This window comes from Daucus carota, chromosome 7, assembly GCF_001625215.2.
Source record: "Daucus carota subsp. sativus chromosome 7, DH1 v3.0, whole genome shotgun sequence".
Taxonomy (NCBI): Eukaryota; Viridiplantae; Streptophyta; class Magnoliopsida; order Apiales; family Apiaceae; genus Daucus; species Daucus carota.
The window spans coordinates 960,243-983,578 of NC_030387.2; the positions used below are offsets into that span (position 1 = coordinate 960,243).

The 23,336-nt window shown below is 36.2% G+C and overlaps 5 protein-coding genes across 10 annotated transcripts; 4 read left to right on the forward strand and 1 right to left on the reverse strand.

Moving 5' to 3' along the window:
• Positions 1 to 747: 747 nt before the first annotated feature.
• LOC108194011 (inositol transporter 4) lies at positions 748 to 3,473 on the reverse strand. Its single transcript, XM_017360898.2, has 6 exons — positions 3,255 to 3,473; positions 2,957 to 3,027; positions 2,510 to 2,845; positions 2,276 to 2,383; positions 1,581 to 2,186; positions 748 to 1,470 (listed from the first exon to the last, which is right to left on the reverse strand). The coding sequence occupies exons 1-6, from the start codon at positions 3,391 to 3,393 to the stop codon at positions 1,009 to 1,011; spliced, it is 1,722 nt and encodes a 573-aa protein (XP_017216387.1). The 5' UTR covers positions 3,394 to 3,473; the 3' UTR covers positions 748 to 1,008.
• A 4,606-nt stretch (positions 3,474 to 8,079) lies between these two features.
• Positions 8,080 to 9,266, forward strand: LOC108195583 (1-Cys peroxiredoxin A). Its single transcript, XM_017362560.2, has 3 exons — positions 8,080 to 8,265; positions 8,348 to 8,496; positions 8,763 to 9,266. The coding sequence occupies exons 1-3, from the start codon at positions 8,148 to 8,150 to the stop codon at positions 9,159 to 9,161; spliced, it is 666 nt and encodes a 221-aa protein (XP_017218049.1). The 5' UTR covers positions 8,080 to 8,147; the 3' UTR covers positions 9,162 to 9,266.
• A 339-nt stretch (positions 9,267 to 9,605) lies between these two features.
• On the forward strand, positions 9,606 to 11,381 carry LOC108194342 (uncharacterized). 2 transcript variants are annotated; one of them, XM_064080765.1, is made up of 2 exons: positions 9,606 to 10,771; positions 11,131 to 11,381. In XM_064080765.1, the coding sequence occupies exons 1-2, from the start codon at positions 9,985 to 9,987 to the stop codon at positions 11,235 to 11,237; spliced, it is 894 nt and encodes a 297-aa protein (XP_063936835.1). In that variant the 5' UTR covers positions 9,606 to 9,984; the 3' UTR covers positions 11,238 to 11,381. The 2 variants fall into 2 exon arrangements, with proteins under 2 accessions (XP_063936835.1, XP_017216782.1); XM_017361293.2 differs by having other exon boundaries at positions 9,613 to 10,771; positions 11,125 to 11,381.
• Positions 11,382 to 12,143: 762 nt separating this feature from the next.
• LOC108196655 (hypothetical protein) lies at positions 12,144 to 21,920 on the forward strand. 5 transcript variants are annotated; one of them, XM_017364045.2, is made up of 9 exons: positions 12,144 to 12,299; positions 13,235 to 13,462; positions 13,591 to 13,713; positions 13,992 to 14,111; positions 14,262 to 14,400; positions 20,302 to 20,534; positions 20,711 to 21,247; positions 21,344 to 21,466; positions 21,725 to 21,920. In XM_017364045.2, exons 2-7 carry the CDS (start codon positions 13,314 to 13,316, stop codon positions 20,928 to 20,930), a joined length of 984 nt encoding a protein of 327 aa, XP_017219534.1. In that variant the 5' UTR covers positions 12,144 to 12,299; positions 13,235 to 13,313; the 3' UTR covers positions 20,931 to 21,247; positions 21,344 to 21,466; positions 21,725 to 21,920. The 5 variants fall into 5 exon arrangements, with proteins under 5 accessions (XP_017219534.1, XP_017219536.1, XP_063937458.1 ...); XM_064081388.1 differs by lacking the exon at positions 12,144 to 12,299 and having other exon boundaries at positions 12,345 to 13,462; positions 21,344 to 21,485; XM_064081387.1 differs by lacking the exon at positions 12,144 to 12,299 and having other exon boundaries at positions 12,345 to 13,462.
• On the forward strand, positions 21,129 to 22,460 carry LOC108194381 (disease resistance protein RUN1-like). Its single transcript, XM_017361330.1, has 3 exons — positions 21,129 to 21,247; positions 21,725 to 22,285; positions 22,397 to 22,460. Exons 1-3 carry the CDS (start codon positions 21,129 to 21,131, stop codon positions 22,458 to 22,460), a joined length of 744 nt encoding a protein of 247 aa, XP_017216819.1.
• The last annotated feature ends 876 nt before the right edge of the window (positions 22,461 to 23,336 follow it).

Here is a 23,336-nt window from a genome sequence, read left to right on the forward strand (position 1 = left end):
ATCTGAAATCCGAAATCCGATCCGATCCGATCTGGAAAAAAAATCTGAAAAATCCGATCCGGAAAAAACCCGGTCTGGCCCGGCCCGGTCCGAGGGCCTAAAACAGGTCTAGTATTTTCAAAAAAATCCGGATAAAATCCGGATTTTTGTAAAATCCGGGCTTTTTATAACTAAACCAGGCCTAGTATTTTTGGAAAAATCCGGCCCGGCCCGGTCCGATTTTTAAAAAAACCCGGCCCGATTTGATTATAAAAAAATCCGGATTTTTTTGGCCCGGTCTGGATCTGGCCCGAACAGATCTTTTGTGCATCTCTAGTTCCAATTGCCCTCCAAGGCTCCAATCACACATCATTATATTCTTTCCTATTTACAGCTGAATAAGCATTGCAAATTCTTAGTTCTGCATAGGCGACAGCTTAGTATTTTCAGAACCATAAAGAGTCATGATGATACAGCTTTGCTTTTTTAAGAATGAACCACTGTGTAGTTTCATTAATCATCAGTTTTCATCATCTTCAGATGTTGCATTCAGATTTTACAAGAAAGATGACTGTACAATGTTCAGTTTTCATCATCTTCAGATGTTGCATTCAGATTTTACAAGAAAGATGACTGTACAATGTTCTAAGAGCACTTGCCAGGTCGGAAACCGCCACCATGAACCAAGAACAACAAACAAAGAGAATCCAAGGCAGACTTACGGGTGTTTGGAATATCACAGAATGACCATCACCATGTCCAGAAGAATGAACAAGCAAAACGAGGACACGAGCTTCTTATATATAGGTCTATCGTCATTATACATAAGAGTAAGCATAGAATCTATACAATGTGTATGAGATTATTCATGCAGAAAGCTAGAAACACAAAAGTTCAACTACAGAACTACTTTTGCTGCTGCTCTGCAGATATTCAAGAGTTATGCAATATAAGATTAAGCAGCTTCGAGCAATGCTTTGTTCTGTGATCCTATCCAGTTTTTAAGTTCAAGTGATTGATATACATACATCAATCATCATCTTTGTCTTCATGTTTCCTGAAAGGAGAATACCCTTTTTTAAGCAGCTTCTCAACCTCCTCAAATGACAGACCTTTAGTTTCTGGTACCAGGAAAAATATTCCCACCAGCCCGATGATCGAAAAACCAGCAAAGAGGAGAAAAGTTCCAGAAGAGCCGAGAGCTGTAGTCAGTGTCAAGAATGTCTCGCTCACAAGGAGATTTGAACACCAGTTAGCAACTGCAGCTATTCCTCCACCAAGGCCTCTGTATTTCAGTGGATAGATTTCGGAGTTTATAACCCAAGGCACTGTCCCCATTCCGGGAGAGAAAAACAAAATGTAAAGTCCCAAGAATATGATTGCAGCGAATCCTATCTTGCTCGGACAGCCCTTCGTGTACCACGTTCTTTTCTCAGATCGACAGGAGTCCCTTACATCATCATTGAGGTCCAGACAAGCTCCGGTTTTATACTTTTCAAAACCAACATGAGAAAGTTCAGATCATCCTGTTTTTAACAGACTCGAAGAACTGACTGGCAAATGAAACAACTTACTTGAAATGGTGAAGATACTACACTTACCTTACCCTGCTTATTTGAACAGAAAGCACAACCCGAGTATTCCAGGCATTTCGTGCAGTCCCAGGATGATGGATCTGGTGCATCCACGTAGGCCGGACAAGTAGAGTTCTTCCCAAAACTTTCAGACTCAAAAGTACTTACAGATGGTGAGGTGGAAGCAGCGCGGAAGAAGATAGCAGATAGTATCACCAGGCAAACAATAATACCAAACATAGATATGATCATCAGCTTCCTCCTCCCATACTTATCTACGCAAAACATGCTGATGACGGATCCAACAGCGTTGAGACCAGATGTTACAAGAGACAGAGCTAAAGCTGTCTTGTTCGAAGCATATCCTGCATACTGAACTATGGTAGGACTATAATACATTACTGTGTTAATGCCTACAAATTGCTGAGCAACTTGAACGGTAACACCAGCATAGAGTCCTCTTCTAACAACTTTATTACCCCAAGCATCCTTCAGCCGCTGCAGCAGATTTCCTTCTGACTCCTTCATTTCCCTTTCAGATTCAACAGAAGCGCGTAGTGCTTCCATCTCTCCTTCTACTTCGTCTTCAGGGTAGATCCTTGCTAAGATTTCACGAGCTTCCTCTTCCTTGTCCTGATCAAACAAAAGCCATAAAACTTCATACCAGCAAATATATATACGATGTCTACAGAAACAAGTATGCGTAATTCTTTGACACAAACATTTATGAACAGCCATCTGGGAGACTCAGGGAGGCCCAACATTAGCACAAACTGAACAAGGGCAGGAATTCCTGCAACGCCAAGCATCCAACGCCAGGTTCCTTTTACCTAAAAGTTGCGGAAAAAAGGATATATCATCTTACACAACTTTTTCCTCTGATCTTTCTAATTTTAAAAGAAAACGCTGACAATCAATTTTAACACTTGAAAAATGTAAAGGCTTTTGAACTATACATGGGTGAAAGCAAGATTAATGAGATACGACAAGAACTGGCCTCCGGTGATCAGCAAACCGTTTGTGCTAACAAGGGCACCTCTGATTCTATGAGGGGAAGCTTCTGAAATGTACAAAGGTGCAGTCATGGAAGCCATTCCAACTCCAAACCCCACAAATATTCGTCCAACAATGATCATTCCCGGGAATGGAGCCGATGCCATAACTACAGCACCAACAAAGAACAGCAAATCACCCAACAAAAGTGATATTTTCCTACCAAACCTATCATTAATCCATCCACCTACTGCAGCACCAATGATGGCTCCAGCGACAGCCATGCTGACAATGGTTTCCTATGGATTGACAAGAAGATACATTCTTAGGCCGATATTGACTGAAGAAGATATAACTGAAAAAAGCAATCATATTTGAAACATCAACTGTGAGATAATCAAGCTGAGCACCTGCAGCCATGTCTTCCTGTCGACAGACCTGAAATCTTCACGAATGTAGAGAAGTGCACCGGAAATGACTCCTGAACTCCCATTAACAAGTAATCAAGTTATAAACCCTCTGAACAACATTCTTAATATATTTCTAACTGATATAATCCACAATTTCACTAGATTACGTGCCTCAGGCATATATTTACTAACAATTTTTCATATAAAATCAGTTTCAATTATTGTTTTGGTCCTCAGCAGACACCAAACATGCACCAAACTGGACAAGCTGACCAATGAAGTTAAATTTGAGTGGTACCTGTGTCGTAGCCAAAAAGGAGACCACCGATGCCAGCCGATAAAGCCATCTTCATGATATACGGTGTTTGCCATGACGTTCTCCAACATTCACTAAACTCTGTCTTATCAGGTTTAGTCACCGCCCCCCCTTCCACCATTTTAGTTCAAACTCTAAATGTGTGCTACAGATTCCTACAGATAGGTTCCTGATGATATATGTGCCTGCTATAAAACCTGCAATAAATAGTGAGTAAAATTAGAACCACCAAAATAAATAACAGATACTAACATACAAGAATCATTCTGCTGAAAGTGCTCAAGAAACATACACGCAACTAATTGTGCAAGTTATATTTACAGCCTTTCACCATTTCGTAAATCACTATTAGCCTAATCATCCTCATTTAAACATCTTACCCTCCACTGACCCTGCGTTTAGCAGAACCTAGATAAAACTTAAAACATGCATAAGCAGAGAGATAACTCAAGTCCAAAAGCTAATGGATTCAAACACTGCAATTAACCTACCTCACAACATTCAAGTTTAATAAATTATTTTCTTAATTTTCTTTCAAATTTCAATGCAAAATGAAGACTCATCACTCAAGTTTCTAAAAAAAAAGTACCTAAAGATTAATTTTCGGGTTATCACTATTAGCCTAATTACCCTCCTTTAAATCTTACCCTCCCGAGACCCTATATTTTAACGGAACATACTGGGTTTGTTTTATCCTGATTCACAACATGTTTATAATCATCTTGAGTTCGACATAAACAGAGAGATAACTCAACTCCAAAAGCTAATGGATCCAAACACCGCAATTAAAACATATTTAAAACCTCTTAATCCATATAAATCTTCTTCACTTTCTCATCACGAAACTGCAAATGAACCTACCTCACAACATGCAAGCTCCTAAATTAATTTTTTTTTTCTTTTCTTTCAAATTCAAATCATCACTCAAGTGTCTAAAAAAAACCTAAATACAAATTTTCCTCTCTCGACAAAAATCATCATAAATCAAACAAGCAACACACGAGAAATCGATGAGAAAATCTGAAACAAATGAGCGATCCTTCACCTTAACTACTCAAACTTACGTGCAAGAATGCAAGAAACAAGTAAGATGTGAAGAAAATGTGCAACTGCCTGGTTTATTAGCAAATATAGGAGATGTTTTTGTGCTGAGAATCAATACCCTTTATTAATAAGCGAAACCACGTTTCGGTGGAACATCGGTACCAAGGTACCAAAATTCGGTCACTTTCATATTGATTAGGATTTTATAGTCATTATTATATTATTATCAAAAGACTTCTATATTGAATAAAATTTTATTATTAAAGACCTCAATATTCATTAGGACAGTGAAAGACTTCTGTATTGATTAAAATTTTATTATTAAAAACTTCAATATTGATTTGGACAATGTTATATAAATTTTTTATTTAATAACAATAACCATTATAGAATTATGAAAAGATTTTCATATTGTTAGGATTTTATACTCATTATTATACATTTTTAGGTTTTTATAATTATTATTATACAATTTTGAAAAGAATTCTATATTTATTCGGATTTTATTATTAAAAATTTCAATATTAGTTAAAATTATTATCCTACTATAAAAAGACTTCCATGGTGTTTAGGATTTTGTAATATAACATTTATCTTATCCGCACAGTTAAATCGCTAACAATTTAACTTATGAAACAGTTCTATAAAATTCATATCAAAATTTGGCTATCATCATATTATTTTTTATTTAACAATTATTACTATTATCAAAGAATTTCTGTATTTGACAGGATTTTGTATTATAACAATTATCTCACTAATAAATATATATTACCAACAAAATTATTTGCTTTAATTTTTTAAAACTCAAATAATTTAATATACGGAACAACTCTATAAATCTTTTATCATGCTTCAGAGTTCAAATAAATAAGGAGTTCATATTGATATTAATATAATATCCTATCAATAGAATAATAATGTCAACGAAATTATTCGTTTTAATTTTTAAAACTCATACAATTTAATTTACGAAATAAATTTATAAAACTTCTATCATATTCCAGAATTAAAATAAACAAGATTCAATATTGATACCAAAGTACCAAAAAACTTGATCATATATTTTTTAATAATTATCATTATTGTTATCATTTAGTGTTTTTTGGAAAAGTACGATAAATACGAATAATGGAATAAGGCGGTGGTAACACTAACTTGACAAATGAAAACTAAAAAAATGAAATCATTGTCCATATTTCAACATATAATAAAAGAACCGAAACTCTAGACATACGTCAAATATTCGTTTTAATTTTTAAAACTCATACAATTTAATTTACGAAACAAATCTATAAAATTTCTATCATATTTCAGAATTAAAATAAACAACATTCAATATTGATACCAAAGTACCAATAAACCTGGTCATATTTTTTTTAATAACAATAATTATTATCATTCAGTGTTTTCCAGAAGATTGCGATAGAGACGAATAAGGCGGTGGTATTACTGACTTGACAAATAAAAACTCAAAGAAAATGAAGTCATTATCCATATTGCAACATATAATAAAAAAACCAAAACTCTAGACATACGTCAAATTATTTGATATCAAATTACTTTTGGAAAGTTAATTAATTTTGTCAAACTACGTACAATATCAGTTTATCAAACAACTACTACAGCTGTTAGATCTACAAAAACTCCAAATATAATTATATATAACGTTTGCCTATTAATTGAATATAACAATTACGACTTAAAAATTTGAATTTTATTCGAGATTAAAGACGCTATAAACGAACTTATATGTGTTGATCTTGAATATTATTTTCACAATTTAAAAATCATCAAACAACATAGTGATTTTACTAAAATAAATATATTTGTAAACATTGTGATGTTTACAAATATATTGTAGACTAAAAAAAATTAAAATTGAAACGAGTAGATTATTTTTAAATAATTTTGGACGCCAATACTCTTATTTTGTGGACTCCATAGAACAGAGACCCATATTGTTATGAAATAAATTTAAAGTAGGATCAAATTTTAATATATTGAAAGTCTTATTAAATAACAATAATTTAAATATCATTTAAAAACAATAATTTAAATAAGTATAATAAAAATATGATAATGTAACTAAAAACGACATTATTCTTCCAATAAATAACAAATTTTAAAATTTTATTTAAACCCGTGCTTGGCACGGGTTATGAACTAGTATAAATAAACAAACAATTGATAAGTCGTACCAGATTCTAGTTATTAACTGCCTCTCCTTTATGTTCGGGTAGTTATTCGACTCGTGTCAATCCTTAACTTTCGTGTGTGTTTCAAATGTTTATGTTTTGTCTCTGCAAGATGCGCTTGCATGAAATATTAACGGACTTGCGAGCTAAACACCCGTGCAGATATCTACTTAGATATTAACTGGAATCGGCTTTGACTGAAACTCGGGATGATCCTCGAAAATTAAGGATAGTTTTTTTTTTTTTTTTTTTAATATGAGTTATACCAAAATTTAGTTAAGAAGTAGAAATTTGTCAAAAGTATGGCCCTTTCAATATTCTTATTGTACATTTATTATTTTTCTATTTTTATTGTAAATATAGTGAGTGTTTAAATATAACATTTATTATTTGCAAATTTACATCCTAACTGCTAAAGCCTTACTTTCTCTTCCTCCTTTTCTGGCAGCTGGATTTGCATTCTCTCAATTGTGCAACTTCGCTCAGCAAGCTTGTTCGAAGAATCTGCCTCCAACTGGGTGTTTGATCCCCTGATCAGTTGTCCTCTCTGCTGAGGAGTGATTCTGTTTCTTGTTCCAGAGTTGGTTTTGCCAACTCTTGATCCGTCAAATAAAAATAAAATAATTGTGCAACTTCTCTAGGCAATTCAGCTTATTTTTTATTTTCTCAGTTACAAAAAATAACATCTTCTTTCTCTGTTTTGTACTATTTTTCGTGTTCTAATTTTTATTTATACAAACTGGGTGCGACATATGCTAAAAAACCCTGTTAATAATTGTGCTCCATCATGTATCATTTAAATGTGATGTCAAATCTACCTCTTTTTATATCGGTTCGATCTTAAATACTAGAAAATTACCCAAGTCTGAAGATATCCTGAGTGCTATCAAAACATTTGCATAGTATATATAACGGAAAGACATTTTAACAACCTATAAAACTTCTCAAAAAAAAGAAAAAATAAAAATATATAATCAGTGTGTTGGGCTTGTAATTTAAAGGGATGAACACAAATAGTTGGGTAGGCTCGCTAATAAAACATAACAACTTTATAAACAAATTTGAAATTGCTATGGGCTCAGGGTGTGCTTAAGCCCTCTGGGCCCAACTTGTGAATCCGCCACTGATGGACACATATTTTACGACTCATGCAAAATATAATTTCATAAATTATTTAATGTAATTTAAATTTGAATATTTAAATTTAAATCATCTTTTAAGTTGTTTGTTTGTTTTAATATTTAAATATTTATGGAAAGGAAAAATATTAAAAATAATTAAAAAATTATGTATTATATAATTGTTAAAATGTGTATTAATGGAAAAAACTACAAAAAAAAAAAAATGAGACACAGCAATGGAGCAAAAAATTGTTTGGAGTCTTTTCTGTGAAGCAGAAAAAAGTTATAGATGGTTGGTGGGCGCTGGGTTAAGTAGCTGGTCACAGAGACACGCGGAAGAATTATACAGCTCCACACTCATGCACATGCCACGAGGCCCACTACACTGCCACGTGCCGTACATGCAATCACCTTTCAGTTCTATATAATAATCTACTTCTCGTACGCAACAAGGCACAATATTACAGATAATCGAAACATAAAATCGTTGTTCTGCAAAGAAGAGATCAGACATGCCGGGCCTTACAATCGGAGACACGCTCCCCAACCTCGAAATCGAGACTACCCATGGAAAGATGAAGCTTCATGACTATGTTGGTGATAGCTTCACCATCATCTTCTCTCACCCCGGTAATTACTATTTTTGTTATGGTATCCTGTAATTAGTATGTGACTGATACGAGAGTCTTGTGTACTCGTGATGTCGGTGTAGGTGATTTCACCCCGGTGTGTACTACTGAGCTGGGAGCCATGGCGGCGTATGCTAATCAGTTTGCTCAAAGAGGAGTCAAGCTGTTGGGACTATCTTGTGATGATGTTCAGTCTCACCACGAATGGATCAAAGATATTGAAGCATTTAATGTATGCACTCATATTTTACATGAATTTTCTTTTTATCTAACGTTATATTGTTATATTATGTGTTTGTTTGGCGAATCTTATTTTCGTGAATGATAGTTTATTTTTGAAGAAAAGTGCATGTAACTCTATTTATTTTCCGAGAATTATAGTTTATTTCTGGAAAAAAGTACTATGAATGTTGAAACTTTATAGTCTCTGATAAAATTGCGGTCTCTATAGAACTTAATCGTCCGAGTTTAAATATTTATGGGAATATTATGGTGCAGGGAGGGCACAAGGTGAATTATCCAATAGGGGCGGACCCAAAGCGGGAGATCATAAAGGAACTCAACATGGTGGATCCCGACGAGAAAGACTCCGCCGGGAACCACACTCCGTCCCGTGCTCTCCACGTAGTGGGGCCGGATAAGAAGGTGAAGCTGAGCTTTCTGTATCCGGCCAGCACGGGACGGAACATGGACGAAGTGGTGAGAGCTGTGGACTCGCTGCTCACAGCTGAGGCGACGAAGAAGAAGATTGCGACTCCAGCGAACTGGAAGAAAGGGGAGAAAGTGGTGATTGCACCGAGTGTGGACAATGACGAGGCTAAGAAGATTTTTCCGCAGGGGTTTGATTCGGCGAAGCTTCCCTCTGGGAAAGATTATCTGCGTTTTACGAATGTCTGATAAATTTTATCAGTAAGATGAACTACTTTCGTTGAAGAAGTGAAGCTAGTAGTTGTGGCATATGTAATTGTAATCCTACTTAAGTTTATTTTGTTTTGTTGGCTATACCAAGGTCGTAAAAATCAGAACTCGAAATGAGTACTCGGAATGAGTTATCGGATTCGGGAAAAAATACGATCAGTCTCATTTGAAAAAATAATTCAACTAAACTAATTTAACTGAATTAATTCAACTAAATTAATTTCTGAGTTCCGATTTTCATGATCATGCTACTTAATGGAATGACAAACGAGAGCAAAAACACAATTAACTTTACTTTTGCTTTGAGTACATAATGCTCTGTGTCTGGCAATGATTTGGGCTACTGGGACTCTTCTGTTCATGCTTTGAAAAGTTGCCGAAAAATTCTAAAGGGTAAATTCTAAAGGGACACTTTCAAGCTGTAGGACCAAAGTAAGCTGTCAAACGGTCTTACAGCACCGAATGTTGGAGAAATTTACGGAGACTCTTTACAGTTTCCACACCTCATCTCCCAGTTGATGTTTCAAGATTCACATATCGGTTCCACTCAATTGGTTTTTAAGTTCTCATTCAACATTCCAACACTCCTGCAACTGGTTTTAAAACATTTTAGTCCCAACTCTTTGACTCTCTCAAAATCCTGATTCCGTCGAAGGCTGAAATCCTGACTCTGTCACTCTAAAAATGCTGAATGCGTCATTATATAACGAAAGGCCGAAATCCTGACTCTGCATAATAGAAGCACCTGAGTCCCGACTCTCTCGAAATCCTGATTCCATCGCTGCATAACGGAAGCCTGGAGATGACATTCTCCAGATGCACCTTTTCCATAACAACTCTGCTGACCCTCCTCCACCTCCACTCCACACTTCCAGCCTCTGCACTCTCCCAATGCCGCACCACCTGCAACAACAACATCCCCATCCGCTACCCCTTCAGCATCGACGACGGCTGCGGCTCCCCCTCCTACCGCCACATGCTCAACTGCTCCGCCCCTGACCTCTTCTTCCTCACCCCCTCCGGCTCCTACAAAATCCAATCCATAGACTACACCAAACAAACCCTCACCCTCTTCGACCCCGCCATGTCCACCTGCTCCATCCTCCAGCCCCACCACGACTTCATCATGTCCGACATTCAGTCCGTCATAATGCCACCCTCCCCCGACACCATCTTCGCCTTACTCAACTGCTCCATCGATTCTCCGGTGACAAATCACTACAAGTCCCTCTGCTTCAACTTCTCCGGCCACTCGTGCGACGAGCTCTACACGGGGTGTACCTCGTTCAGGCTGTTCCATCTGGCGGTTAATAGTACAATGCCGCCCTGTTGTTTCACAATGTACGATACTGTGAAGTACATGAGCATGAATATATTGGATTGTACGCATTATACGACAATGTATAATACGGATAATTTGAAGGGAGTTGCGCCGGTGGATTGGGTCTACGGGATGAAGCTGTCGTATAGCTTGCCTGAGACGGGTTGCGAACGGTGTGGCAAGTCCGGCGGGACGTGTGGATTTGATGTAGAGACTCAGGGGATGCTCTGCATCTGCTCTGGTAACTCTAATGCTACTAGAGAATGTGGTAAGACCTCTACTATGTTGTCGTTTTTCGGAGATAAATATCAAATTCATCACTCGTTTGGTTCAAATATATCAAATTAATCACACTTTTCAAAATTGACTCAATTTAGATACTACATCAATTTAGTCATTGACAGATGATTTATTTGATACAAAACTTTAATGTAATAATCAAATCTAGACAGTTTTGAAAAGAGTGACTATTTTGAAATATTTGAACCAGATGAGTTCAATCATATCTATCCCACGTTCTTTGTAACAAAATGGTCGATCACGGAAATTTAAATATTTACGACAAAAGATCTAAAGAGGGGAATTCATATATGTATAAAGTGATGAATTTGTTGTTTTCAGCTTCAGCTTCAGGTAGTCTTGCGGAGAGCACTGGGGAGAGCCGAAGATTGTTTCCAATGTGGCAAGCATCACAGGCTTTGGTTGTGGGAACAGTATTACATGTGTTACTGTGATTGTCAAACTCATCTCAGTCCAATTTATTTGGCATCTTCATTGTCAGTCCATTAAGTTTGTAGATCATCATATTAGCAGTCATGTTATGTATGTACTCCGAGATTCAAAAGAAATGAAGGATGATACTTTGTGACAATTTGAAACTCTTGGTCTCAACTCTGAACTCTTATATGTACATTTCAAAAGTATTTAGCCAGGAGTCGGGGAAAAAATACAGGGCCGTATGCGAAATTTCAAATTAAGATCCCTCAGTTTTTACTTTAATATAAAGTTAAATAAACTTTTAAATAAAATGAATTTTAAATATACATTATAAACAAGATGTATATATAAAAATTTAAAATTCAATAAAAATATGTTTTCCTGCATATTTTGTAAAAAACTCATTAACAACAATTCTAATTAAAGATTTCTGAGGGGATTTCCATCGGTTTTCACCGGTGGAAAACCCCGATTACTTTTTTCCGTTTCTTGTTTGACATCTTGTTTTCCTTTCAATAAGTTCCCAATTTATTTGGATTTTGTTAGTCTCTCCTTCTTGTGAGAGTTGGTTTTTGTTTTGGTGTGTTTTGATGTTCTCTATGACCGAGGTTATAGATCGGTATGATTTTCATTGGTTTGATTCAGATTTGAAGATTATTATGAAATCGCATCTATGGTCGATTGTTCAGAACAGTCAGGTGAAAGCCAATCGGGTGAAAATCAATCAGATGAAAACGAGTACATATATTCAAATTATTTTCAAATTGCTTAGTTGTCTCTCCAATAAGGAAGAATTCAACAACGATATAATTACATATTATATATATTATATATTATATATATTTTTATAAAGACGAAATCTCCCGATTTTTGCCGGATCGTTCCCGGTTCGGGACAAGTATCAGTGGATTCAAACAATTTATAACATTAGGGGATCGGGAGAGGGATAATGTTCCCCAAACCCAAAATGACTCGATACTCAGATGCTTGCCGTAACCCCTGGTTAATCTAGCTGAGCATCCGGATGGAACTGAATCTTCGGTTCTTTGCAAGTTCGGAAAGCTTGAAGAAAAATACTGGTACTTATCTAATGACTTACACCAACAATTATGTGATATAATTTTGTCCATCAAAAAGAATCTAATAGCACATAATTCGTTTGCAATTAAGGTTCTAGGAGAACTGGTCGCTTAAGATATCACTATCAATTGCCATTTTTATGCCGATTGCATGACAAACCAGTTCTTCAATATCTTGTAGTAGCAATAAAAGAGTAGACACCTTCATCATCAGTAGGTAACATACAACTTTTTTTTTTGTCACAAACTTGCAACTTGGAACCTCTCTTTGTATACACAACCACACAATCCACACAAAGTGAGAAAAGATATATAGGAAAAGCCTCCACTCAAATTCTGTTCATTTCTTGGTTCATGCACTTAGAATCTCTCCTTTAAAAACTCTTGCTTTACACATAAGAAAACCACTTGATACTGTAATGTATTAGGAATTCATGATTCAGCCTACAAAACACAATGTAGCTCACGATCTTAGACTCAACAACAATGCTCTAGTTCAGTGAAAGATAAAAAAAAACAGGAAAAATCATATTTATGATCTGCCAAGGCTGAAACACAGAGAGAGGTAAACTCAACTTCTACCAAACACAGTTAAAAAGAGTTACTCCCTCCGTCCCGAAAAGATTGAACTGCTTTGACTTTCACGGAGATTAAGAAAAAGTAATAAAAAGGTTGAAAAGTTGGTAAAGTAGTGGGACCCATCAAAATTTTAATAATAGATTTGAGATAGTGGAGGAAAGTAGTGGGTGTAATAGTGTTTATATTATTATAGAATAGAGATAGTGGAAGAAAGTAGTGGATGTAATAGTGAAAAATAGTGTTCAAAAATAGTAAGTTTAATAGGTTCATTCTTTTTGAGACGTCCCAAAAAGGAATAAGTGTCAATTAAAATGGGACGGAGGGAGTAGAATATAAGAAAAATTATGTTTCTTAAGGCAAGGCCGTGGATGAGCTGGTCGAGATCAGGGAGTGTAATGGTACAAGTGGACTTGCGGTTATTCCTGTATTTTACAAATGTTGATAAAACCTGCTTGGGGAATCAACTTGAGACTTGTGCTGGAGGGTTTGGTCAATTGCAACAAACAGGATACGCGTCTAGTCAGAGTGGCAATTGAGGAGATTGCTGGTATGCCGGGATTAGATCTGAATAAGTTTGCGCCTAGGTAACCATCTTTTTCTAGCACTTTCTTGATAGTCAACTATTTTGCAGCTGGTCTGTGAAATAGTGGACTGCTAAAAAACAAAATTATGTTTATAATATAAGTTCCTGGTTCTACAAGTAAATTTGCAGAAATGAAGCCAAGTTTATCCAAAACATTACTGAGGTGGTTGCTGAGAACGCGCGATCTTTGAGACACAAGTTAGCAAAGGCTACTAAGGAATCAGCATCATGCTTTCCGCAAATTCAGAATGGGTATATGTTTGAAACCTTATTGTCCTCTATCTGATTGAGCTAGTTAAGTCTCTCTCAAATGCAAGATTTTCTTTTTGGTAATTGTAAATGAAAGATCGTTATTGAGGAAGCTGAGCTAATTCTACGGATTAATAAAAAGTAGTATAATATCTCAATATATTAAGGATCACATAAGTTTTTAACTACAAGATCATGCAAAATTTATTTAAAAATTCAGACTCTGTTGTTTTATGAGGTTGTATCAGCAAATTCATTTGTGCTTAAAATAATGTTGGCAGCAATGAAGTTGAGAGTGTCCAAGAAATTGAAGAGAAAGTAACTGAAGTGAAGCTGATGCACAATAAATGGTCAATCTATTTGTTCATCTTCGGATACAACTTCTCAGTGGAATCTGCAAGGTGCTTCTTTGGAATAATAGATCATTAAGGCATGCGTTGTTGCTAAATTAACTTTTAGCTTGTCTTCTTCTTGAATGCCAAATAACTTATTGATTAAAATCAATAACTTAGTTTCAACAAGTTCTCTTAAATCATTCTTCTCCAGTGTAGGTTTTATTGCTTGGCTTGGAGAATAGATTTTTTCCTTGGCGGAACCAACCTGAATATAATGAAAAGGTTGATTAGCTGGACAAGCGTACTCTTCTTCATTTTCCCGGCATATAATGGTACTGGTGGTTTTGATGAAGAGGTCCATCTCTTTTCCTTTAAGACAATTGCTTTTAAATGTCTGAACTGCCTTTATAAATTCCTTAGGGAACCTAGAACTTTCCAAAAGGTTATTAGCAGGATAGACTTGTGCTAATAGTCCATATTGGTATGCTTCGTAGACCATGTCTGGCTCAGAATTTGGATAGAAATTGAAGTAATTAACTAACATTCTTCTTGTCTGTGGTGAAGAAATGTCTACTAATGAATTCCTTTTGAGTAGCAATTCTTCCAAACAGATAAAAATAATTAAAACCTGAATAATAAGTTTCAATGGTGTCTTCTTCCCGTCTATATCAATAGCTGCTGAGATTTTGGGATGTGTCCCAAAACAGTTTGCTAAAACTATCTTTTTGTTGAGTTACTGCCCTTGCGTAAGTCGGATGTAGTGCTTCCACAGAACTAATCAACTGAAGAGGTGGCTTGAGTTCTTGCTTAGTATAAATATTTCCTACAACTTTTGCTTTAGCAAATGATTTATACTTCTTATGCTTGATGACTGAGAATCCTTTTACAACATTCTCGGTTATCTCCAATGTAGTGTATATTCTGCATTTGAACCATTAAACACAACACAATAGGCTTTGGGGCCTTTGTATCCGATCAGGATAACTGAACTTTGACCTTCAGTCTTTTTCGGGACTTAAATTTAAATCAGAGGGTTTTACTAACGTTATGGAGGTTTAAACCTCAGTCTTGCTTTCTGGCAAAGCAACTGTCTTTAACGGATTTGTTATTTATTTACCTGGAGCCGTTTGCTCAGGAATAGACTCATCTTTGTTAATATACCTAAAAATCTATGTTAAACGAACCTAAAATCCTCTGTTTATAGGTATACGTTAATATACCTAAAAACCTCTGTTAATATACTTCGTCACCATCTTCAGAAATGAACAAAGATGAGTCTATTCTTGAGCAAACGGCTTCAAGTAAAGAAATAACAAGTCCGTTAAACTCTGTTGCTTTTCCCGAAAGCAAGACTGAGGTTCAAACCTCCATAACGTTAGTAAAACCCTCTGATTTACATCTAAGGCTCAACAGGGGAATTCAAGTCCCTAAAAAGACTAAAGGGAAAACTTCAGCTATCCTGATCAGATACAAAGGCCATGGATGAGCTGGTCGAGATCAAGGAGTGTAATGGTACAAGTGGACTTGCGGTTATTCCTGTATTTTACAAATGTTGATAAAACCAGCTTGGAGAATCAACTTGAGACTTGTGCTGGAGGGTTTGGTCAATTGCAACAAACAGGATACGCGTCTAGTCAGAGACAGGCAATTGATCACACCTCACAACAAATGGTTAATTCATCACCATCTTCAGAAATGAATAAAGATGAGTCTATTCCTGAGCAAACGGCTCCAAGTAAAGAAGAAACAAATCCGTTAAAGGCTGGTGCTTTGCCAGAAAGCAAGATTGAGGTTCAAACCTCTATAACGTTAGTGAAACCCTCTGATTTAAATCTGAGGCCTGACGGGGGAATTCAAATCCCTGCAAAGAACGAACCTAAAATCCTCTGTTTATAGGTATACGTTAATATACCTAAAAACCTCTGTTAATATACTTCGTCACCATCTTCAGAAATGAACAAAGATGAGTCTATTCTTGAGCAAACGGCTTCAAGTAAAGAAATAACAAGTCCGTTAAACTCTGTTGCTTTTCCCGAAAGCAAGACTGAGGTTCAAACCTCCATAACGTTAGTAAAACCCTCTGATTTACATCTAAGGCTCAACAGGGGAATTCAAGTCCCTAAAAAGACTAAAGGGAAAACTTCAGCTATCCTGATCAGATACAAAGGCCATGGATGAGCTGGTCGAGATCAAGGAGTGTAATGGTACAAGTGGACTTGCGGTTATTCCTGTATTTTACAAATGTTGATAAAACCAGCTTGGAGAATCAACTTGAGACTTGTACTGGAGGGTTTGGTCAATTGCAACAAACAGGATACGCGTCTAGTCAGAGACAGGCAATTGATCACACCTCACAACAAATGGTTAATTCATCACCATCTTCAGAAATGAATAAAGATGAGTCTATTCCTGAGCAAACGGCTCCAAGTAAAGAAGAAACAAATCCGTTAAAGGCCGGTGCTTTTCCAGAAAGCAAGATTGAGGTTCAAACCTCTATAACGTTAGTGAAACCCTCTGATTTAAATCTGAGGCCTGACGGGGGAATTCAAATCCCTGCAAAGACGAAAGTTCAAACTTCAGCTATCCCAACAGGATACAAAGGCCCTAAAGCTTATTATGTGGTGTTTAATGGCTCAAATGCAGGTATAGGAGATAGCTGAGAAGGCTGTAAAAGGATTCTCAGGCATCAAGCACAAAAAGTACAAAACATTTGTTGAAGCAAGAGTTGCAGAAAATATTTGTACGACGCAAGAATTCAAGTCACCTCTTCAGTTGATAAGTTCTGTGGAAGCATTACAACCAACTTATGCAGGGGCTATAACCCACCAAAAGGGAAGTTCTAACAAAACTATTTTGGGACACATCCCAAAATCTCAGCAGCTGTTATCACAAACAGATGAAGATACTATTGAAACTTATTATTCAGGTTTTAATTTTCTTTATCAATATGGAAGAATAGCCACTTAAAAGGAGTTCGTTAGCGAACATTTCTTCACTACAGATAAGAAGAATGTCAGCTACTTCAACTTCAACCCAAATGCTGATCCAGACATGATCTATGAAGCATACCAATATGGTCTATTAGCACAAGTTTATCCTGCTAATAACCTCTTGGAAATCTCTAAGTTCCCCAAGGAATTTAGAAAGACAGTCAAGACATTCAAAAATAATTGTCTTAAGGGAAAAGAAATCGAGCTCTTCATCAAGACTACCAGTACCATTATATGCTGGGAAAATCAATAAGAATGCGATTGTCCACCTAATCAACTGTTTCATTATATTCAGGTTGGTTTTGCCAAGGAAAAGATCTACTCTCCAAGCAAAGCAATGGAACCTACCCTGGAGAAAGAAGATCTAAGAGAATTTGCTGAGAATAAGTTATTGAGTTTAATCAGTAAGTTATTTAGCATCTCAAAAGAAGATAAGCTAAAAGTCAACTTAGCCACAACAAATGCCTTAATGACCTCTTATTCCCATAAAGGATTAAGTGAAGAAGACTATAACAAAGTTGTGGCTTTCAGAAGACAATTATTGCATAAAGATACTGTTGGAGCTCATAAGGAAATCTTTTGTAGGAAAAAGCAAAAGGAGGTGAACAAATTTGGCATTCAGCTCGAATGTCATATCTGCGGCATCATTACTCCAGACAAAGAATCTGGAAAAAGAATAATAGAAGATCCCTCTACTTCAGCAAAAGACAAAGAATTTTTGCCTAAAACGGAAATTCTGTATAAAGCAAAACCGGGAAGTCGGTTTTAGTGGAGCATCTACAGAAGAAAGCATCTACTTTTGGAGTGGAGCATCTTCAAAAGAAAGCATCTACTTTTGGACCATTTGGAAAAGAAAGTGGACCACTACTTTTGGCAAAATGAATGGACCACTACTTTTGGAAAAGAAAGTGGACCACTACTTTTTAAAAGCAAAGTGGAGCGTATTCTTTTGGAAAAGAATCTGCTTTAGCTTTAATAATGTATAGATCCTCGACCTTAGTCTATAAAAGGGGCGAGTTAAGTTTTAAGAAGGACATCGAATTTTGAGGCAGCAAACCCTGTATCAAAAATATTAGCAAGTGTCCATCAAATTATTTGTGAGTACACCTATTTAGGGTTCTAGTGATGTAGTAGAGTGACTGCTCTGGAAGCTAATAATTAGAGCTTGTAATAAGATTTTATGTTTTAATAAAAGTGATTTCTTTTACAATATCTAGTTAAATGTCTAGTTCTTTAGCCACAAATCCTCATGAAGATTATCATCTTCATCATCCCCCTCTCTCAAAAAACTCATTCTAAGAGATACCTAGCTCTGATACCAAGGGTGCGGATGAATAAAACAAGTAATCAAGTAATGAACTGGATTTATAAGAGATAAGGAGTAGGAACCTTGTCTTTCATTTGCAAAAAGCATGACACTGAGCAATACCATTACAACGATATTTCAATGTGACCATAACAGATTTGGCTCTTCGTTCTGCTCTTTGAATGTTTTCTTTGGAAGAATAATCTTCTCCAGGCTTTTGCTTGATGAGATTTATGATATCGGGGGCGGTATACAACTTCTCGTCATCGTTATTCATGATTCCTTCATGGACTGTACTCATGAATAGTTCTACTGCAATATCAGTAGAAATTGGTATAGGATTTTCATCCTTTCGTAACAGCAGCCATGGCTGTTCGAGATTGTTAGTCTGAAAACTAATAATCATAATTTGAACAAATTTGAATAATTTGAATAATATGAATTAATAGAATTCTAGAGATGTTTTTGTAGACTTCCTGATAAAAGCTTTTATCTGCCAAAGATTTTCTGAGAAATAAATTTCATTCTTTTACTAACATACCAGTTTCATCCAAGGATGCATCTTGCTTTCCCAAATGGCCTCCTGCATAAGCGGTAATAAAACAGCGACGACTGATTCCCTTCAGGATTTAACCAGATATTGTAAAAGAAATCACTTTTATTAAAACATAAAATCTTATTACAGGCTCTGGATATTAGCTTCCAGAGCAGTCACTCTACTACATCACTAGAACCCTAAATGAGTTTCCTCACACATAATTTGATGGACACTTGCTAATATTTTTATATACAGGGTTTGCTGCCTCAAAATTCGATGTCCTTCCAAAAACTTAACCCGCCCCTTTTATAGACTAAGGTCGAGGATCTATACATTATTAAAGCTAAAGCAGATTCTTTTCCAAAAGAATACGCTCCACTTTGCTTTTAAAAAGTAGTGGTCCACTTTCTTTCCAAAAGTAGTGGTCCATTCATTTTGCCAAAAGTAGTGGTCCACTTTCTTTTCCAAATGGTCCAAAAGTAGATGCTTTCTTTTGAAGATGCTCCACTCCAAAAGTAGATGCTTTCTTCAGAAGATGCTCCACTAAAACCGACTTCCCGGTTTTGCTTTATACAGAATTTCCGTTTTAGGCAAAAATTCTTTGGTTTTTGCTGAAGTAGAGGGGTCCTCTATTATTCTTTTTCCAGTTTCTTTGTCTGGAGTAATGATGCCGCAGATTTGACATTCGAGCTGAATGCTAAATTTGTTCACCTCCTTTTGCTTTTTCCTGCAAAAGATTTCCTTATGTGCTCCAACAGCATCTTTATGCAATAATTGCCTTCTGAAAGCCACAACTTTGTTATAGTCTTCTTCGCTTAATCCTTTATGGGAATAAGAGGTCATTAAGGCATTTGTTGTAGCTAAGTTGACTTTTAGCTTATCTTCTTTTGAGATGCTAAATAACTTATCGATTAAACTCAATAACTTATTCTCAGCAAATTCTCTTAGATCTTCTTTCTCCAGGGTAGGTTCCATTGCTTTGCTTGGAGTGTAGATCTTTTCCTTGGTAGAACCAACCTGAATATAATGAAACGGTTGATTAGGTGGAAAATCGCATTCTTCTTGATTTTCCCAGCATATAATGGTACTGGTAGTCTTGATGAAGAGCTCGATTTCATTTCCCTTAAGACAATTATTTTTAAATGTCTTGACTGCCTTTCTAAATTCCTTGGGGAACTTAGAGATTTCCAAGAGGTTATTAGCAGGATAAACTTGTGCTAATAGACCATACTGGTATGCTTCATAGACCATGTCTGGATTAGCATTTGGGTAGAAGTTGAAGTAGCTGACATTCTTCTTATCTGTAGTGAAGAAATGTTCGCTAACGAACTCCTTTTAAGTGGCTATTCTTCTATATTGATAAAGATAATTAAAACCTGAATAATAAGTTTCAATAGTATCTTCATCTGTTTATAGTAACAGCTGCTCAGATTTTGGGATGAGCTGGTCAAGATCAGGGAGTGTAATGGTACGAGTGGACTTGCGGTTATTCCTGTATATTACAATGTTGATAAATACAGCTTGGAGAATCAACTTGAGACTTGTGCTGGAGGATTTGATCAATTGCAACAAACAGGGTACGCGTCTAGTCAGAGACGGGCAATTGAGGAGATTGCTGGTATGCCGGGATTAGATCTGAATAAGTTTACGCCTAGGTAACTATCTTTTTCTTGCACTTTGTTGATAGTCAATTATATATGCAGTTGGTCTGTGAAATAGTGGACTGCTAAATAAATTTTCAAGTTCATCGAACTGTGCTGCTATTTTTCAAGTTTAACCAGTCATTGCATTGTGGAGTTATTCTGTAAATTCATATTCAGATCCAATGCAGGGACGAATCAGTTTGTCTTCATAAACTAGTCGAGACAATTTTATCTGAATTGAAGATCATAAATTCGATCATGGACAGAACTATTCCAATTCTTGATTGGAACGACATCTTCATCAGTTTTCGTGGTCAAGATTCTAGGAAAACCTTCGTAAGTCATCTATACACGGCTTTTGCTAGAGCAGGAATCAGTACATTCAGAGACGCTGCTGATATTTCATGAGGACAGGCGATTTCTGAGGTGTTAGAAGGAGCAATTCAAAGAACAAAGATTGCAGTTGTTGTGTTCACTAAGCACTATGCTGATAGCCAATGGTGTCTGAATGAGCTTGTCTGGATCAATAAACGCAGAAAAAGCGGACTGCTGCTTGTTCCTGCCTTCTACGATGTCAATCCATCGGTTGTGAGACGCCAAACAAAGATGTATGCAGAAGCTTTTACACGTCATGGTGAACGAATGTCTGACAAAGTGGAAACTTGGAGAAAAGCCTTAGCTGATGCAGCAGATATTTCAGGATATGCTATCCAATGTAATAATGGGTAATTAACACCAAACAGAGATAATAATTGTTTCAGATTTAAAAAACAGAACTCTGTTTATAATATAGGTTTCTGTTTTTACAATTAAATTTGCAGAAACGAAGCCAACTTTATCTAAAAAATTACTGAGGTGGTTGCTGAGAAAGCGCGATCATTGAGACACAAGTTAGCAGAGGCTACTGAGGAATCAGTATCATACTCTCCGCAAATTCAAAACGGGTACTTTCTAATTGAACTAGTTAAGTAGTCTCTCTCAGATGTAAGATTTTCTTTTTGGCAATTGTAAATGAAAGATCGTTGTGAGGAAGCTGAGCTAATTCTACGGATTTATATAAATTAGTATAATATCTCATAATATTATGGATCACATAATTTTTTAACTACAAGATCATGCAAAATTTATTTAAAAAAGTCAGAGTCTCTTGTTCTATGAGGTTTTTCAAGCAATTTACTTGTGCTTAAAATTAATGATGGCAGCAATGAAGTTGAAAGTGTCCAAGAAATAGAAGAGGAAGTAACTAAAGTGAAGCTGATGCACAATAAATGGTCAATCTATCCTTCATCTTTAGATACAACTTCTCAGTGGAATGTCTTTTTAAGCTTCAGAGGTGTAGATACGCGAAAAACATTTGTCAGTCATTTAAACGCAGAAATGAAGCATGCTGGAATCAAAGTGTTTTTAGATGATGATGCACTCCGCAGAGGGTACAAAATCAAGTCTGGACTGTTTGAAGCGATCGAAGAATCAAAAATTTTGATTATTGTTTTTTCCAAAAACTACGCCTTTTCAAAGTGGTGCCTTGATGAGCTGGTGAAGATACTTGAACGTCAGAACACTCAGGAGCCATGGAGACAGCTGGTTTTTCCAATATTTTACAATGTTGATCCACGGGATGTAGAAAAACAGGAAGGAAGTTTCAAAATTGCGTTTGAAGTTAACAATCGACGTTATCCTAAAGAGACGGTGGACATTTGGAGAGCTGCATTATCTGAAGCTGGAACTCTGGGAGGATGGGATCTGCAGAACTCTTGGGATGGGTATTTTTTTCTGACAATCTCTTCGTGTTACACGTCGTAACTCACTACAGTTAGGATGGTCTCTTACTTGGCTGATTTGTACAGATTTTACATTTATTATTGTCATTTCAGGCGAGAAGCGGACCTTATTCAGGATGTTATTGCGAAAGTACTGCATCAAATTACCAGTAGGTAGCTTGTTACATGTTGCTGATCAATACCGATATCAGTCTTAAGGCTTCATTCAGTTCCAAATCTTGCGCACCAATGCACAAGTATGCGATGAGAGATACATGAAGTCATTTAAAAAAACAATGGCTGATTTTGTAATACTTTGTATGAGTTAGAGTCTCCAGCTTGGTATGTTACTTGTGCAGTTCAATACCCTCTCTACAACAACTATGATTATTGATTATTGATTACTTATGTCAAAGTGTTCACCTTTCTTACCAAAAAACTGGTAAGTGACTGTTCGCTTTTCACGAGACTCGTTCTTGCCACCCGAAACACTATATTATATATCACTATGTTAAATCTTAAAAAATGATTAATAAAAAAATTAATAAAATTCTAATTGGGGGATGATGATGCGGATCCCCGTTCGGATGAGGATCGGGGGATCCCTATTTGAGATCGGGCGCAGGAATAACCGTCCCCGACCCCAAAATGACCCGATACTCATCCCGCATCCCTAATGCTTGTTGTAACCCCTGATTAATCATACGTTGCTGAGCACCCGGCTGAAACTATATCTTGGGTTCTCTGTAAGTTCCAAAAACTTGAAGCAAAATGCTGGTACTTATCTAATTCTCACACCAACATTTCTGTGATATAATTTCGTCCATCAAAAAGTACCTAATAGCAAATAATTCCTTCGCAATTAATACAGTTTTCCGTATCACTTGAGATTTCAGGAGAACTCGTCGCTTAACATATTATGTCCTTTGTCATTTTTATATTGATTGCATGACTGAGCAAGACCTGAGGAAAAAAATATAGATTAGGTCAACAAACAACTTCTTCAATATCTTGTAGTAGCAATAAGAGAGTAGACCCCTTCAGCATCAGTAGG